General features: G+C 43.4%; 1 protein-coding gene across 4 annotated transcripts in view; it reads left to right on the top strand.

The window, feature by feature from the left end:
* The first annotated feature begins 226 nt into the window (after positions 1 to 226).
* Positions 227 to 19,026, top strand: part of IFT140 (intraflagellar transport 140) — a 106,065-nt gene continuing 87,265 nt past the window's right edge. For 2 of the 4 annotated variants that reach the window (XM_048321093.1, XM_048321091.1), the window contains exons 1-8: positions 347 to 429; positions 3,240 to 3,315; positions 5,588 to 5,763; positions 6,926 to 7,147; positions 10,527 to 10,648; positions 11,310 to 11,452; positions 15,139 to 15,314; positions 18,677 to 18,768. In XM_048321093.1, the coding sequence (XP_048177050.1) occupies positions 5,617 to 5,763; positions 6,926 to 7,147; positions 10,527 to 10,648; positions 11,310 to 11,452; positions 15,139 to 15,314; positions 18,677 to 18,768 (902 nt within the window). In that variant the 5' untranslated portion in view covers positions 347 to 429; positions 3,240 to 3,315; positions 5,588 to 5,616. Of the gene's footprint in view, positions 430 to 1,024; positions 1,169 to 3,239; positions 3,316 to 5,587; positions 5,764 to 6,925; positions 7,148 to 10,526; positions 10,649 to 11,309; positions 11,453 to 15,138; positions 15,315 to 18,676; positions 18,769 to 19,026 lie in introns of those variants that run through there. The other 2 variants (XM_048321092.1, XM_048321094.1) reach the window with 2 other exon arrangements.

The following is a 19,026-nucleotide window of genomic DNA, read 5'->3' as shown; positions in this document are numbered from 1 at the left end:
AAACTCTAAAAGAGCCGCTGAGCTCCGGGCCGTACAATTACATATGGTTACGATATGCGTTTCTATCTCACGGAGGTTCAGCTGGGTTGAGCTCTGTCACGGCAGGTACTTGATAGCGTTGGGGGCCGGAAGAGTTTGGGGAAGGATCTCTATTCTCGGGGCGGCGGCACAATCCATCACCTGCGATAGAAAAAGTTCCTCGCAGGTCAATCCACCAAGCCCTGGAGACGACTCTGGGACCCCAGCGCAGCAGCCACCACTCGCCGGGACCCGCAGCACCACCGCGCTCGGCACTTTCCGCCACTCTCCGTGTGCCGCCGGGCGGCTTCGGCCCTTCCCGTCACTCCTCGGCAGTTTCCGCTCGGGGCTCGCCCCGTTGTCGGGGTAACGCAAAGCATCGCGGAGCGAGTGCGGCCTGCGGCGCGGGCGGTGAGCGCGGGGCGGGAGAGCGGGCGGCGGGCGCTGCCCATGGGCGGGGGAGAGCGGGCGGCGGGCTCTGCCCGCAGCAGCCCGTGGGGTGTCGGCCGGCTCTCCGTGATTGTGTCTGGGCCCGGCCCGCAGCAACGGGATCGATCGCGGTCAGCCGGAAGTGAGGGGCGCTTGAGCTGCTGCCCGCGGGCGGTGGGAGCTGGGGCGGGGGCCGCCGAATCTGCCCCCGGGCGCGAACGTGGCGGCGTTGCCCGCGTGTTTGCCCTCTCGAAGCCGGGGAGTTCGTGGAGCCCCTTGTTCTGTGCCGGCGAGTGGCGGTCACGGCCCGGACGAGGAACCCACGCGGAGTGCGCTCCACTCCAGGAGCTGCCCCATGGCAGCAGCAGCCTGGGCTCGGCCTGGCACAGGCTCCCCACTCCTTCTCCCTCTGTGCGGGTGCAGGATTCAACAGGGTTTTTACTTTATCTATTTTACAAGTTAGAAAAGAGTACATAGTCATAAACCATCTTTTTGTAGCACAGATCAGTTTTGTATTACTTTTTTTTCTGGGTCTGGCTATTTTAAACAATTGCAGACTTTAAAGGCAACATTTCTTATAGGTAGGGATTAAAGGAAAACCTCTGCTTTTGCTTTGGTAACTGTTGAGTCTTGTCAGAGTCTTGTTAAGGCGACTCGGACAGAGATCCCATTTCACTATGTGTCTGGTGACTGGGGGGCTGATGAGTCCATAGCTCCACAGGTACAGCAAACCAAGTTGCTATCAGTCTCGCTTAAATGTACTGATAACGTTGTGACAGAATATAAAAGCAGTTTTTTAAGAATTTTCCCCAAAGACAGAATAGCATCTTTTTTTCCCCCTGAATGTTGATGATTGTTTTGTGAAATATGTGCGCGTGTTCTGGCTCTCTGCTGTCATTTGCAGTCGTTAATGTTGTCTGTACTGTTCAACTCTGTGAACCTCATGAAGTTCAACAAGGCCACATGCAAAGTTCTGCACCGGGTTGGGGCAATCTCCATTACTAGTATAGTCTGAAGGATGAACAGATTGAGAGCAGCCCTGAGGAGAAGGACTTGGGGTACTGGTGGATGAAAGGCTGGAAATGACCTGGCAATGCACACTGGCAGCCCAGATACCCCCATGTCCTGGGCTCATCCCCACAGCATAGGCAGCAGGGAAGGGGGAAATTCTGCCTCTCTGCCCTGCTCAGGTGAGACCCCAGGTGTATCTCCAGCTCTGGGGCTCCAGCATAGAAAGGATGTGGAACTGGTGGAGTGAGTCCAGAGGAGGCCACAGACATGCTCCAAGATCTGGAGCCCCTCTACTCTGGAGACAGGCTGAAGGTCTGTGGGTATTTAGCCTGGAGAAGAGAAGGTTCTGTGAACGCCTCATTGCGGCCTTCTAGTATTTTAGGAATCCATTCGGTGCCAGTGCCGGCAGCTCAGGGTGCAGTTACAGTGCAAGCTGCAGGTTGAGCTTTGGGTGGCCAGAGCAAGAGGATGTGAACTGCCGACCCTTTGCATAACAAAGGACATGGAGCCCTGTGGCCCAGCCAGGTGAGGGACACTCAGAGACACTCAGCAGCAGCTGACGACCCCCAGACTTTCCTGCCCTTAGACTGAAAGGCTGTAAAAGTTCCTTTGTTTGAGGTTCCACAGCTGGACGTACCAGCTCAAGCTGTAATTTTGTTATTGGACCAAAATTAAATTGTTTCAAGGATCCAGAAGTCTGAGACTTCTATGGGAAACCTAGAGTTGAGCTGGTAAGGAAACTTGGTTTGGCTGTGTGGGTGTGAGAGTGTAGCTGTGCAGGGCCTTGGTCCCAGCACAGGCGGTGCAAGAGTGACTGTCAGGGTGGCTCCTGAATGGTTGGACAGGGAAGTTGTCTTAAAAAGAACTTAACGGAGGCTTATAAGAAAGGTGGAGAGAGACTTCTTATGAGGGCCTGTACTGACAGGATGAAGGGCTAATGGTTTAAACTGGCACATGTTAGGTTTAGTTTAGGCATAAGGAAGAAAAGTTTTACTTGCGGGGGTGATGGGGGGGGAAGGCCCTGGCACAGGGTGCCTGGAGAAGCTGTGGCTGCCCCAGCCCTGGCAGTGTCCAAGGCCAGGTTGGATGGGGCTTGGAACAACCTGGGCTAGTGGAAGGTGTCCCTGCCCATGGCAGGGAGTGGAATGACATGCACTTTAAAAGTCCCTTCCAACCCAAACCATGCTGTGATTCCATGAGCTCTAACCATTTTTAAGAATTGCCTGTGGGCTGTTTCAAAAGTGTCTGTCAGATGTATCTAATTTAATTATTGAGATCGGGTATGGGGGCTTGGCCATGTTCTACTTCAAGCCACAAAATGGTTAACTTTTGCAGAAATTCTATTTTTTTAAACCTTGAAAAAATAGAACGTGCAATGCCAGAATAGTTTGTAGAGGCAGTGTTACTTGGTTTTCTTTTTCTTTCTTTGAAGACTTGTTTTGAAGAGGCAGCTGTCAAAGCTACAGTGTAAATACATGAGCTAGCAGTAAACATGTGAATAATGAATGCCCAAGATCACAGCAAGAAAATGAATGTTGGTTTAATTATTTTTATACCACTGAGTAATCCACTTATGTAAGCCATTTATTTATTTGTGTGTAGCAGTCTGCTGCACAATTCTGTGTAGTTACTGTGATGGTGAAGAGTATTTTATATCAGGGGTTGTCCGTAATTTACGTGACAATATCACTGAATCTTGTTTTAGGAACTGCCAGTCTGCCATTTTAAATACACACAGTATTGACTGAAAATTTTTTCTTGCTGTCTCTTAATTCCCAAAGCTGATCAAGAGATGCAATTTGGAAGCTTGGTAAACTTATTTCTGTCATTGAAGGGGACTGAAATATCTGAATAATAGTAAGTAATATTTCTGACTACAGATGCAAGGAACACTTAAAAGCAGAAAGTGGTTGCTATAGAGAAGGTATTACAGCTGTATAGCTTGTGTGATAAAACTGTTATTTCATATGAAATGTGGTTTTGTTTTCATTTAGGCATCTTATATTTTTATTTTAATCTGAAGTGAAATTCTTTAGTATTTCAAATTTTGAGCGTGTATAAAGCTTATAGTCAAATATGGACTAAATCCTTCCTCTGTTAGAGGAAAATGAAACAGATAAAATAAGGAGTAAAGTAGTACTATGGGCACAGAACTCTGGAACAGAACTGGAGATGTAAGAAAACTTTTAAAATACATGAAATCAAGAAGAAAAACACTCTAAATTTTGGGGTTTTTGCATGGCAATAAAACTAGACCCATGCTATGCCACTTTGAGAATGCTGAGGATTTTGAAGGATTATGAGGATAAAGGTGAGTGGGTCTTGTTGAAAGATGAAATTGTTTGTCCTTAGGCTGACTGCTCTTGTGTCTGCTCTCATGTCTAGTGGCTGATGTTATTCTTTGTATGTGTCAGAGGCAAGGTACAGAACTGCCAACTTACTGAACAGGGTTGCCCACCTTTCTAAATAAAGTGCCCAGCAAATTAGTTATTTTAGGTGCTGACAGAAGATTTAAAGAAAAGAGGCCTTAAAAGAAAAGTCTGTTCATGCCCATTTTACATCCTGGTGGCTTAGGCAAGTCTCACTGCTGTGCATGTATGTGTGCCTGTGGGTTCTGAACTCATCGTTTAGCTGTGCAGAAGAAAAAGTCTCTTCCCCTTAAATGTCACAGGAGTGTTAAACATTTCATGCTTGGGTTGGGGTTTTTTTGTATGTGTGTGTTTGTTTGTGTTGTTTTTTGGGGGGTTTTGTTTTTCACCAGGTCTTGGCAGGGTTCTGTACCTGGGGAGGAGTAACCCCATGCCCCAGTCCAGGCTGGGGGCTGCCCTGCTAGACAGCAGCCCTGCAGAGAAGGACCTGGGGGTCGCCAGCTGTCCTTGACAAGCCATATGCCCTGGGGCCAAGATGGCAGATCCTGGGGTGTGTGAGGAAAGGCATTGCCAGTGGATCAGGGAAGGGATCCTGCCCCTCCGTTCAGCCCTGGTGAGGCACATCTGGAGCACTGTGTCTGGTTCTGGGAGCTGGGCCTCTTGGGCCTCGCGAAGAGATGGCTGAGAGGGGACCTCATCCATGTCTGTCAGTGTCTGCAGGGAGGGCTCAGAGAATGGACAAGGCTCTGCTCCGTGGGGCCCATCAATGGGACAAGAGGCAATGGGCAGAAACTAGAACACAGGAAGTTTCATCTAAATATGAGGAAGAACTTCTTTACTGTGTGGATGACTGAGTGCTGAACAGGCTGCCCTGAGAGGATGTGAAGTCTCCCTCATCAGGGATATCCCAGAATTGTCTGGACACAATCCTATGCCATGTGATCTGGGAAGACCCTGTGTGAGCAGGGAGGTTGGAACAGTTGACCCACTGAACACTGTGACTGTGATTATTTGCTAGTAATTGAAGGTGTTTTGCTCCGTCTGTTTTTCTTTTGAAAGCGAGCCGGTTGGATCTCATGATGCAAATCCCAAAGACCACCTCTGTGTATAAATTATTACAGATTATTAGTGCCACCCTCCATTTCTGACGCACAACTCTGGAAAGGGTTTTGTTCTTGTGTTCTTCTGTGTACAACATCAGCACTTAACTATTTTCATTCAAATGTTGGTAACAGTTCCAATGTAAGTAGCAGATAGTGTGATTTGAACTAATCCTGTGTGATTTCAACAGTACAAGCTCCGAAGCGGTGGCAACAGTTGAAACTCTCTTTGAAAGCCCAGACATGAGACTTTACAACACAAAAGTGTTCTGTCTGTGTATTAATTAACATCTTTGGATGTGAAGTACTGGAAGTAACTTTCTGGTAAATTCTGAATTATTTCAAAGTCCTCTGAAGGAGGCCAGCACAAGCCACTGGTGAGAGACTGGTACTGTGCTATGCACACTGTGAATCTACAGAGTATGAGGCTCAATGTTTCTGAATTTTTTAAAAAAAAATACCACTCTGACCTTTCTCATGTCTATGTAGTATGTGTAATAAGATGATGCTGTAGTTTTATTTTCCCCCTATGTTTTAACCCTACATATCATTATATATAGTGCATAAATTAAATATAATTTAGCATATATGTAGTGTATATGTATTATCTACATAAGCATATAAGCATACCTGTTAGAGATGTTTTTTTTCCTTATACAGGTGTGCAGTCTGTGACAGCTCCTGTTGTTATGGCTGTGTATGTGGATCATCGAACAGATGCTCCTGATTCCGTTGCCTCCCCTTCCCATATAGCATGGCACCCACTTCATCCACTCCTGGCAGTTGCTTCTATCAGCACAGCAGCTGGGGGCTGTGTGGATATCTACCTGGAACAGGTGAAAAATCAGCAACTTTGCTTTTGGTCTCAATACAGAGTCACAGAATCACAGGACAGTTTGGGTTGGAAGGGACCTTAAAGACCATCTTGTTTCAACCCCCTGCCATGGGCAGGGACACCTTCCACTATCCCAGGTTGCTCCAAGCCCCGTCCAACCTGGCCTTGAACACTTCCAAGGATGTGAGAGGTGTGTGAGAAGTCACAGCTTCTCTCAGCAACCTTTATCATTGTCCTAATTTAAAACTTCACATTTTTAATCTCTATTTTTGCAGGCTTACTTATCCTCCTTAAATCTCTCTCTCTAGAATTTAATTACTGTCTATGTCCTGTGCTATCTAGAACATGACAGATTCATCAGCCACTCATTATATGTATTTTTAAAAAGGTCTTAATAAATTAAATTGACCTTTCCTTTGAAATTTGATGTCTACAGCCTATAAGTCTTGTTTGTGATGGTTACTGATTTGCTTTTTGCTTCTCACAGTGTGAGAATTTCAGGCCTATAAGTAAATGAACACATGCCACTGCTGCTTTTTAACTCTTAAGTGAATAGAACATACTAAGAAATGGAAATTAAACAAATCATTCCACCACTTGGAAACTGAACTGATTTGTTGGACTCGGCTTGTTCCTTTTGAGTTGGTTGCTTCCTAGTACAGTTTCTGCCTGTAGATACACAAGGCTCTCATGTAAAAGAGTATGCAAAAGAAGTAAGACTTTGGTTTTCAAAATTTTTGGGGAAGTAGCACTACAAGGTATCTAGCAGCAGACTTACTGAAACATGTAAGTCTGTTAATATGAGGTAGCCTATAAAATGTGTACTTTTCAAAGTGTATTCTGAAAAATTGTCATCCAAGTTTTACAGATGGAAAAATAAATACATAGAGAGGTTAAATGATTCACGTGAAATATTCTTGTGAACTGTGCCCAAGGGAGGATTTGCCTTTAAGAGTTGTTGAAGTATTAGATTATTCTGTGTCCTTTGTGATGTGCTTTATTCTTTTTCAATAGCTGGAATTTCTTTTTACCTTGAAATGTGCTCGAAGCCTTCTTACATCCTTTATACGGGAGAGAAAGCTTGATATTGACTGGGCTGTGAATCTGAAGGTTTGGCTGCTGATTTTCCATTGGACTGAGTTCACACAGATTTCTGTTTACAGGGAGAACATGTGTCTGATTCCCATGTTGAGAGAAGCTTTCAGGTCACATTACTTGCCTGGCACCCTTCCAGACCCATTCTGGCATCAGGATGGGAGACAGGAGAAGTTCTGATACTGAACAAACAAGACAAGGAGCAGCACACTGTACCCCCAAATCACAGCGCCAAAATCACAGTCCTGAGCTGGAGTACAAGTGGTACCTGCCTCGTGTCTGGGGATGGGGTGAGTAGCTGAAATGCCCTGCACGTGTTTGATGTGGAACACAGTCTTCGAAGCTCTGTAATGGGAAAGGATCATGGAATGGAGATCCATGGGGAAGGAAGAGTTGTGTGGGAGAGGAATTTCCTTTCATTAGGTACAAATTAAAACTGTTAGGGGGTAAAATCAAATCTTAGTGTTTTAAATGTTTCTACAGTATAATTCTACAATTAAAGAATTGCTGTTCTACAATTTTTCTTTAAATAAAAGTGTGTCTAATCTCAGTGAGTGCTGAGTGTTGATGAAGGTTTAAGCCTATTTAATGGATGGAGTAATTGAGGTATAGACAATTTGAATTCTTTTGCTCCTGTCCATGCACAACTTTTATGGAAAACTCAGGAATAAAGCCTAGATGTTGAGAGACAAATTCCAGTTACAATATATTCATCTATAGTGAGTGCAAAGCAGTGCTCACTTGAATACAGGAAACCCATGCTAATCTCTCTTTTTCTGGTTTTATTAATGACTTAAATTGTATCAAAGTGATTGTATTGGGAAATGTGACACTATTTCTTGATGAGCTGGTTGCCCTTTTATATAGTGAAGTGAGAAAGTAGCTATTGAATATTCAGGATTAAGTATTCGTAGAAGATTCTGATTTTGCCAGTTTTTGAGTCGGCAAATGAAGAAAAAAAAGGTGTTTTTTTCTGTATTTTCCCTGATACAAACTTGAGCTTGCCCAAGAATTTCAGTTCTGCTCTTACCTATATGTCAGAATTCTTATTCTATAAAAATCAGAGGAAAATATAATTTTAATTCATTGTTTGTAAAGTTCTGCTGCTGCATTTGACAGAAATGCAGAAATTCAAAATTGAGTAAAATTGAGTAAAAAAAGAATTTATCATCTTCTTTGTTAGAAAAGAGAAAGTTCTGCCCAGGCAAAAGATGGATACATCTCAGTGTAGCTGAAGCCTTAATCATGAGACAATACATTAATGTAGTCAGAGCTTACATTTATGAACAAAGTTCTTTTCAAATTGGTTTCAAACCAGTGTCACTATGGTATGGTCTGAGGTGCAGCACAGATATGCTTAATTTCTTCCATCTTTTCCAATAGTTTATAAGTTTATTTTTAATATTTTCCCCATGAGGGTTTATATTGAGGAAACTTCCATTAGGTGAGTGCTGCCAGGATCATGTTCTGCTCCTACTAGAGGAAAACCTTTAGAAACAAGATAAATATTTGGACCCTGATTTGGTTTCTCTTTTACCCAGAGGATGGTTGGACACTGGAAAGGCTCCCCAGGGAATGGTCAGAGCTGCAAGGCTGCCAGAGCTCCAGGAGCCTTTGGACAATGCTCTCAGGCACAGGGTGGGATTGTTGGGGTGTCTGTGCAGGGCCAGGAGTTGGACTGGATGATCTGTGTGAGTCACTTCCATCTGAGCATATTCTATGATTCTGTCTTCACTAGGATTTCTGTCATCGTGCATCCTGAAATGCAAGAAAATTATTTGAAAATAGCTTCATAAAGTTGGAATAGGATGCTGTGAAAATCAGAAGCTCTTAATTTGTTTTAAGTAAAATAACATGGATGATTTCCATGTTTTGATCACATAAAGGATCTAGGTGCTTTCTATAATGAAGGCCTATTTTTAGGGCAAGTAGCTTTCATACCAAGGAGCTAAAGCTTTGGGTTTTTAAAAATAATTGGGAAGGTACAGGATAGAATCAGAGACTATCTCCACTTGGAAAGGACATTTAGATAGATGATAAGGTCAATGTCCTGTGTAATTTAAAAATATCATTTGAAAACAGACCAGTTCTACGTCTTTTCCAGTGACACTTAGGAGAGGTAGTGAGCCTTTTTTATTTCCAATCTCATGTGTTCCAAACTAAGAATTGAGTTTGCAAGTAGGTTATCAGGATACAGGCTGGAATATCTAGAACGAGGTGGAAGGAAGGTCAGCAGCTTTAGAAAGCTGCAAGCTTTTCCTCCAGCTTATAAATTGTGCAGGTGGTTTTAGTCGGGATCCTTGGAAATTGGTGACATATAAAGCTGATGGAAGAGTGAGAGGAGGAACCAACAACTTCATAGGATCCTGTGATTTTCAGAGGTAATGAGCAAGCATTTTACGAACTGCAAGGGTCCTCTTGGGACAGGAGTACAGCAGTGTCACAGTTGCACAGCTAAGTGGCATTCTTTAAGCTGCAAGACATATTGCACTTAATAAACAGTTTTGGATGGTATAACTATTGCCATCTTACTGCTGAAAAGAAGTTAGAATGTTGAATCTTAGGGAAAAAAGAAGGAAATGTTACCTTGGAAGGCCTCGGCTGCATCTTGTGTGGTTTCTAGTTAGAATTGGAAAGAATAAGTGACCACTGCTACCAGTTTTTCACTTCTAGAAGGACAAGACTTCATTGAAAACAATAAATAAAAAAAGAGCAAATTCGAATACTGCTTTATTGTTGTCTATCTTAGTAAAATAAAATGAGATTGAACTTGATATTGAAAATTGTTGCTGGGTTTTTTCATGTAGTGCTTACATGGAAGGTTCCCAAATACAATTTGGTTTCATAAGCACTAGCATAACAACAACAACAATAATCACCTTAGCGTTCCAACTGTGGGGATGTAGTGTAAGTCAGTTTGTTGGAATTCTTTCCAGTTACCAGGGGTTTGTTGCTCCTGAGCTGGCACTGCAGGGTGTGAGTTATGTCAGCACCTGTGCCAGGCTTGAGGGCTGGCCTATGTTGACCACTGTTGAGTTAATTAGCTAACCAGACTTCCTTTCTTTAACATCTATGATTAGTCTAGTTACTAGATTCTTTTTCTAAAAGCAAATACTTGAATGTCTGCTCTGAAAGAGGAGGAAAGCTCCAGAAATTCAGAAATTCTGCCCTTAGTCTTTCTGCATCCTGTGACTTCACATGTCTGGTCATATTCTTGTGCTCATCTACATCAGTGTTATATGCACTTACTGAGGGATGCATATGCTCTACTGTCTTTTATTTCAATTGCTAAACGATAAGATATCAGACTACTTGCAAGAAAAAACATGGAAAGGACATTATCAAAACAAATATTTACATCTGCTACTTGCAGAAGAAAACCAAGACTGTTTCCTTAATTGCTCTGGCAGTGCAATCTAACAAAAAATGGATAGGACCAATAAGCTTTTTTTAGATAATTTGATTTTAAATAAGCAAATAATATAGTATTAAAGATAACTTTGATTCCCTGTGGCTTAGTTTTAAGTGGGAGTAATTGTATGTGTCAACTAAACGAAAGGAAGGGTGTTGCTCTGTCAATAAAACGTTTATTTTTATGTGCTATGAGTAGCTGGAGTCTGGATTCTCATCTGTGTGCAAAGGGTAATGAATTAACTTGTCTTTTTCTAGCACGGTGTCTTGTTTCTGTGGAAAATGGACCATCGAGGCAGAGTCCAGGGTCCTGCCCTGGTTAAGCAGGAGTATGGGAAATGCTTGTGTCACTGTGTCTTTCGGCCACCCCCTCCGGGCGAGTGAGTATTGGCCCCGGCAGAGCTCTGCTAGACCAGGTCTTTGTCTTGTTCTACAGAAAGAAAATCCTACCCACAGACGAACTATTTTTAAATATATAAAAAAACGTTTTTCTCCTAACTGCCCTTTATTTCCAAGCTCTTTTTCCACTCTGGTAGCTGGCTCTGTGTCCTGTGTGCAGCAACAGATCTTCCTCTTGTCCACATCTTCTGTCTGTTGCTGTTGACTCTTCTGTCTTAGTTTTTCTAATTAGCAATATTGCTGGTTGTGGAAAGCGGTAAACACACTGGAAACACAATTATATTATTGTCAAAAACAATTACATTAAAAGTCAGTTCTTAAACATTGTTATTTCTTTCCTCTCCAATCAAGAAATAGGAAGCAGCTGTAATAAAAAAGAAGAGTTTTCCTTGTCTGGGCTTTTCTGTTTCACATCTCTGTAAAAATAGTGATGCGTATGGAAAAAAAAGGTGAAACAATGCAAATGAATGCTAATATTAAAATTTTGTTTGATATCTTTTCGAGTTTGCCCTTTTTTCAATCAGTGTAGGAAATATTTTTATTCTCTTTATACAATATGCTTTATTAACTACTCCTCCATTCTTTGAGACTGAAACTACTCTATTATGAAAAGAATTGGGGATGAAGTATCTCTCTTTGCAGGGACTTTGTGCAACTGGCAAAAGCGGCTGTGAGTGGTGATGAGAAAGCCTTGGATATGTTTAACTGGAAGAAAGCTGGAATGGGACCACATCTGAAAACAGCAGTCCAGGAAGGACTCTCCTTCTTTATCACTATGACAGATGGTAAGAGCAAAACCACTTTTCCATTTGGCTGGGAAGTTGTTTCCTTAGAGCGTCAAAATAGCTCAGTGCATGATAGTCTTGTTTTCATATATCCTACATCTGGGGTATATTCATATATCCATCACATTCATATATTCAATGGGGTAGAGTATTCATAGGAGTTGTAGAATGTTTAGTAAGAAATGAATAAAATTATTGAAATCTTACCATCTTCAGGGTGGTCTTGTTCACAAGGACACCAGAGGTGCTGGGTTAGTCAGGTTCCTGAAGAAGTGAGTATGAGGAAAACAATCTCTAACACATAAGTGTAGATAAAATCAGCTTTTGTGCAAAGCTTCAAAATAATGCATATGTTTTGGGTTCTTTTTTCTATAAATAGGCAAATTCTGCTAAAATATACCTCTTAAAATAAATTCTGAATTTGCTTTTCACTTTTTTTCTCATGCTTTGAAATGATGCTTCAGTCTTACAGAGCAAAAAAAGTCTGAGAATCTGTTTTGTTAGTTTTCTCTCTGTTTCTTCTCTGCATTTCCCTTTTCCTTGACTTTTACTCTTCCCTGTCTTTTCCTATCCCTTTAATCTTCTGGGTACTAGTTTGCTCTAAGCTAATTTTCTTCCCACCCCAATTCTTCGCATGATACCATCTCTGTAACTTGCTCTCTCTGAACTGGAGCCAGAATGTGTGTGAGAAGTTGCATAATGGGTTTTTCTGGCAGGTACTCCTCTTGATTCAAGTGTTAACTGCTCTGAAAACATTTCAGTTATGCTGGTTCTGCAGTTCAGTTATAATTTGACTTAGTGTTTTACTAAAACTGACACCCCTTGTTTACAGCAGTACAGCACCAGCACAGCTTGCAGGAGTTGCATGGGCCAGCTGTGTGGTTGGTTTGCAGAGCAGTAGACTATACCTTCTTTTGATGTGTGAATTACAAGCCTCTTTACTAGAAAGGAACCATTTAAATGGAAAATGGACACAGGGCACTTTGTAAAGGTAAAAGGAGAGAAGCTCTGAGAAGCTGTGCCCGTTCCATCCTCACCTTCAATGCCACTGTTGTGGTGGTGCAGGGCCCCATCTAGGGACAGGCTCTGTGTCCTGCGGGTGCTGTCTTTGGTTTGGGCCTCCTTGTTAAACTTCTCAAATTTCAATCAAATGACACGGACTGTTCCCTGTGAGCAGTCTCATTGCTTAGGTTGGTTTGGGCATATGTATTTCAGACTCAGTTCTTTATCTAGTTAGTGATCTGCTGTAACTCCCAAACGTCCTGAGAAGGACTTGGGGCTGCTGGTGAGTGGGAGGTGGACATGACTCAGCTGTGTGCACCGGCACCCAGAAACCCTGCTGTGTGCTGGGCCGATCCCACAGTATGGGCAGCAGGGGAGGGGGGGATTCTGCCCCTCTGCCCCACTCAGGTGAGACCCCACCTGCAGAGCTGCCTCCAACTCTTGGGTTCTCAACACAGGAATGACATGGAGCTGTTGGAATGAGTCCAGAGAAGGCCATGGAGATGCTCCAAGGGCTGGAGCCCCTCTGCTCTGGAGCCAGGCTGGGAGAGCTGGGGGTGTTCACCTGGAGAGGAGAAGGCTCCAGGGACACCTCAGAGCCCCTTGCAGGGCCTAAAGGGGCTCCAGGAGAGCTGGAAAGGGACTGGGGACAAGGGATGGAGGGACAAGACAAGGGTGAATGGCTTCCCACTGCCAGAGGGCAGGGCTGGATGGGATATTGGGAAGGAATTGTTCCCTGGGAGGGTGGGGAGGCCCTGGCACAGGGTGCCCAGAGAAGCTGTGGCCTATCCTGGAAGTGTCCAAGGCCAGGCTGGACAGGGTTTGGAGTAACCTGGGATAGTGGAAGGTGTCCCTGCCCCAGCAAGAGGGTTAGAAAGAGATTAGTTTTAAAAGTGCCTTAAAACCCAAACTGTTCTGTGATTTAACAAGATGAAGATATCTATGCAGTGTTTTATTTCAGGGAGAAAATAAAGCAGTGGGGCAGGACTTGGATTTTTTTTTTATATAGCTGGAATGTAGGGGATGGTAATATATTTGCAAGAGTTTTGGAAATTTAAACATTCTTTTAGATCATATCATTTGGGTACAACGTTTTAGTGCGAATCCTTAATGTTCATTCTTACACACTTGTGTTTTCTGCTTAAGCTTTTGGGGTAAGATGCTACTTAATTTCATAGTTTTTTTGATTTGCAGTGGTGTAAAATGTCACCCTTCTATAATACCGTGATTTGCTAAGAAATTATGTGGATATGGCTTGAGATCTGTCAGATTTTGATGACATTGGTTTGGGTAATTTTTGTAATACCACTTGCAAGCAACTGTACTGCTTGTAGGGGGGTTTCACTGCCTAAACCCATGCATGCAATGGGCCAAGGCCATTGTATGAGGTTCAGTAAGGCAAAACCACGTGCTGCACTTGTGTGACAACAACCCCATGAAGTGCTCCACACATGGGTGAGAGTGGCTGGAAAGTACGCAGCAGGAAAGGCACCGGGGGTGCTGGTGACAGCAGCTGAACCTGAGCCAGGTGTACGCAGGTGGGCAAGAAGGTCAATGCCACCTGGCTTGGATCAGCCATAGCGTGGCCACAGGCCCAGGGCAGTGACCATCTCCTGTGCTGGACACTGCTGAGGCACCTCCAGTCCTGGGGTCAGTTCTGGGGTTCTCACAACAAGACAGACCCTGAGGGGCTGGAGCGTGTCCAGAGAAGGGAACAGAGCTGGGGAAGGATCTGAAGCACAAGTCTGATAAGGAGCAGCTGAGGAAGCTGGGGGGCTTGGAGAAAAGGAGGCTCAGGGGGCACCTTCTGGCTCTCCACAACTCCCTGACAGGAGGGGGCTGCGGATAGGGCTCTGCTCCCAGGGAATGAGGACAGGACAAGAGGAAATAGCCTCAGGTTGTGACAGAGGAGACCAGACTGGACATCAGGAGGAATTTTGTCAGAGGAAAGGTTTAAACATTGGAATGGGCTGCCCAGGGCAGTGGTGGAGTCACCATCACAGGAAGTGTTCAAAAACTACTAGATGTGGCACTTCATGATATGGTTTAGTGGGTGTGGTGGTACTTGATCAAAGGTTGGACTTGATGATTTTGGAGGTCTTTTCCAGCCTTCATGATTCTGTGATTCTATGATACATAGAGTAGTACAACTTAATGAAATGATAATGGCTTTTAAAATCTTGATATGTGCGTTAGTTGCTGTTGTCGGTGTTCTTAGAAAAACACTGTCCCATTTGCCAGTGAAATTATGGATTCAATCTGAATTTGGTGTGTGGTGCAGTGTTTCCTAAACAGTGAAGAACTTCAGGTCCACAGTTTTCTGCTGTAAAACTAAACTCTGCTGTAAATTGAACCAATTATTAGCTGCCATTCTTCTTTCACAGATTTTTTTCTAAGGCTGAAGATTTCAGAAGCTATCATTCATACAGAAAGTTTACTTGCAGTTTAAAATTATTTAGATTATTCCCCTTTGGATTTTCTAAATGGGGAAAAATACACTTTGGTTTATTGCTCTGGTCAGCTATTGTAGTCTCTATCCTGAGGCAAACTAGAAAATGAAAGAATCTTTGTTTTTACCTTTTCAGCACTTGAGGAATGTTTTATTAAGGTAGAAAGCATCAACTTTGACTTTTGTAGCTAAAAGCTGTTGACTAAAATCTGCACCTTGTTTATTTGTGCTACAGGTTCTGTGCACTATGTGAATGAGAAAGGGAAGACAAGGCACGTATTGTCCACAGACAGTCTGGTTCGAAAGCTCCTGTTGCTAGAGGAAAGAAATGTTTTACTTGTAATAACAGAGAATCTGCAGTTGTCCTTACATGCAGTTTCTCCCAATGGAGAGGCAGAAGAGCTTATGAAGGTAAGAGTCATACTACAGGGTAAAGTTGCAATATTTATTCTTTATAAGTATTTCTTGGGTTTTTTTGGTTATCACAATGTTGATTTCAAATGAATCAACTCTCATTTTTGTTTCTCAGATAATACCTTGATGAAGAAGCAAAAATAGCTCATCTAAAAGTGGAATAGATGATGAGTTACTGAACTTGGAAAGATGGTTTTCATCTTGTCTTCCTGTTTTTTCATAATTTTTTTTCAGTTTGACTCTATCTTAATCCTTTTACACTTAATTTCAGTTTCTTAGTGAATTAGAGAAAAATTGGAAATTCCAGTTGTTCTGGTTGCAGAGGGGGCGGAGCTTAGCAGTGTGTAGATGCGGCTACGTTGTTATTCTATGCCACCTATATCATCACTGGTTTTGGGGAGAAACTGTGCACACCCCAGAAGTGGGAACCATTCTGCCTTGCTCTCTCTCATGGGAAGGTTGTCGGCATCAGCCCTGCGGATTCTGTCTTCCGCCTCTGCCATCCACCCTCTCCCATTTTCTCTGAGATGCAGCTGTGGACGTGGTGCTGAAAGGAAAGCAGCAGAACACAGAACTGACATGTGCTGAATGGCAGCACCAGCGGGGAGGCTCCCAGTCCAGCCAAAGGGAGCCCAGCCTAGCCCAGTCCAGCCAAGCCCATTCCAGCCAAGCCAAGCCAAGCCAAGCCAAGCCAAGCCAAGCCAAGCCAAGCCAAGCCAAGCCAAGCCAAGCCAAAACAAGTGCAGCAGAATTGCAGTGAAGTGGCAGCGACCTGCAGGATCAACCCCCAGTACGGTGGAACGCTAGAAGCAACGGTGCAGGCACTTGTGTGGAACTGAGCCCAGCAGAGCTGCAGTGCGACCCGTCTTGGATGACCCGGCTTTTGGGGGGTCTGTTTGCCATTGTTTTTTGTTGTCTTGGCCTGAGGGGGCAGGAGGAAGCCTCTTGCCATACTGCCTTTGTTTGCGACGGTGTGTGGGAACCTGGGGAAGTCACATGGGTGCAACCTATGGGGAGCATCCACCATTTTGGTGTTGTCTCAGCAGCTACATAAAACTAATTTTTTGTGGGTAGAACACCTTCTGTTTTAGGATATTTTTAAAAATTCATATTGCTGTTGTTACTGTGTGTTTCTTATTCCATTGCCTTTTGCTTTCAGTAAATTATCTCAGCCCATAGTCTCTGCTTGTGTCCCTCCCTTCCAGAAGGGGCAGGAGAAGGGCCATGGCTTATTTGGAGTTTAATTTTTTGCTAGTGTTAAACCACCACATTTAATTGGTGCCCAAGGTAAGGCTCAAGGGGCTTGAGATAACTTTGATCTAACCATTTGTGTTTTAGGTAGAGAACTCCCTGGTTCCAGTGTTGCTTGGTCTGTTCATGTGGGTGTGATACCTAACCCTGTATATACTCCCTCATATGCGCTCTGTATCCACCACAGTGATCTCTTTCAAAGTAGGGAGAAGGATCAAGATTGCTGTACTCTGTGATAACAGTTTATGACGTGATAATATCAAAGGCAATGGAGGTCATTTGTGATGTGTATTCAGTGTTGTTCTGTCCTGGCCTTGCCTGCTACCTCTGAGGATTCATTAATAATCATACCCACCCTGTGGGGGAAAGGATGATTTTTCCCAGCCTTTTATCCTCGTCTCCTCCTTCAGGTCTGTTACAACAGCTTTTGAGAATTTTGAATTCTCTTTGAATGTTAAGGGAAGCATGCCCTCATTGATGTGGCTATGTCTCCTCTGTACAGTCTACACCATGTTAAGATTCAGGACAGAGATTTCTTGGGAAGTTGTCCAGAGACGTGTCCCGGGATGGACAGTCATTAGTGGTGTGGCATGTGGGAGAAAATGGGCAGATTTTGAAAGAGTATTCTACTCCTGGTTTGGAAGTTCACCCCTGAACAACTATCAGGGCCCTGATAAAAATGGCAGGATGTTTGAAAGAAAATTGCTGTGGCAGTTGTGTGAAGTTATGAAATGTGCTGGACCCTGGATACTATTTATTGGACACTGCTTGTTTATATACAGCACCCTCAGAGGGAGGAGGAGGAAAGCAGAGCAACAGGCACCATGGCCATTCAAACTGCAGCTGAACCACAAGAACAACCTGTGCTAGGAGCAGTTGCCCGTATTCAGAAGAAGAAATCCAAGACCAAATCAGTTCATGTAGTGAGTAATGAAGAGGAAGCCGAGCCCTCACAACAGGAGGAGGAGGCAGGGTCAGAGATAATCACCTGATCCCTATCCCTGAGTGAGCTGTGAGACGTGGAGAGATTTCAGCCTCCAGTCAGGTGAGGCTCCAGTGACCCAGCTGCTCTGATGCTGGGCTATCATGGCCCATTATATGAAATTAGATGGTAGTGACACTTTACAACTGGGATCCATGTCCTGGGATGCAAGTATTGACCAGGGGATCGGGAAAAGACCAGAAATTCTCAGCCTCTGGACGCAACTCCTGTCAAATGTGAGGGAAAGGTTTCCTTGGAAAGATGACCTTTTAGTGCACTGAGACAAGTGGAACACCATGGAGCAAGGTATCTGGTACCTGAGAGAATTAGCTGTGATGGAGATAATATTTTCAAATAACAAGCAATTCCCTACTAATCCAGACAACGTCCAGTGTATGCAAAACATATGGCAGAAATTCCTACAGAGTGTGCCGGTGTCATATGTCAACTCATTGGGAGTGATGCCATGGAAGGAAGGAGAACAAAACATGGACAATTTGGTTACCCAACCCCAGATAGATGAAGAAACTATCCCCACCCCGCTACGGGCCTGTGTCTCCTCACTGGAAAGACTGACAGAGGATCTCCAGAAATTAGAAGAGGAAATTAAAGAGGAAAAGCTCACACCCTGCCCTATGCTATTACAAAATGCTGCTTGTGGGTAGACCCCAAACCTTCACTTTCCTAAGATGGTTTTTTTTTTCTTTCTATCCAAGACAGAAAAAGACTGGACACTTGTGTATTACAGGAGTGTCCACTTCTTATTGATCATTACTTATGTTTGACTAGAAGTAAGATTTGGTATTTCACATTTTAAAGCAATCTTTATTAAATTCTAGGAGAAGATCTAGTGCAAGAGTAAAATACTGCTCCTTATCTACTTAATTAACCTATTACAAGGTTTCTTTTATTAAATTTATACATTGCAGTCTTGATGCATTTTGTGGTGATCACTGTCTGATTTGTCTGAATTCACTGTCTGAATATATCTGTCTGAATTGACAGAAAGGTCTAGTTATTTTTATATTTTTACTTTTTAGCCAAATGATGCAGTTCAGATGCTTACTGTCCTTCAGCATGTTCCTCCCACCTTCTGTAAATTTATTTATTTGCTTATGGTTAACAGGTGAAGTTGAGTGGGAAGACTGGTCATTCTGCCGACATTATTTTAATAGACCATAGCCTGGTTGTTACAGCACTAGGTGAGACAGTCATCAGGTAAGAATGAAAGTTGTTCTGGCTGCCCCTGAGAATGGCCAGCTAAAAGTTAAGGTCTGCAATGAACTGAATATTTTGCTGAAATACTGGTTGGGGGTTTTTTTGCCAATAATGAAAAACTCCCAATATTTCTTAATTTTGTTTGTTAGAATAAGTAGAGAAATGAAATGGAAAATTGTTTTCTCAAGGACAGAAACTAATTTGGTATGACATGCTTTCTTTCTAGGTATTTTACTTTGTCAGGCAGTGCTACCCAAA

This window comes from Corvus hawaiiensis, chromosome 16 (assembly GCF_020740725.1).
Source record: "Corvus hawaiiensis isolate bCorHaw1 chromosome 16, bCorHaw1.pri.cur, whole genome shotgun sequence".
NCBI classification, from domain to species: domain Eukaryota; kingdom Metazoa; phylum Chordata; class Aves; order Passeriformes; family Corvidae; genus Corvus; species Corvus hawaiiensis.
Note: the sequence above shows the minus strand (reverse complement) of the source record. Positions and strands in the feature narration are given on the sequence as shown.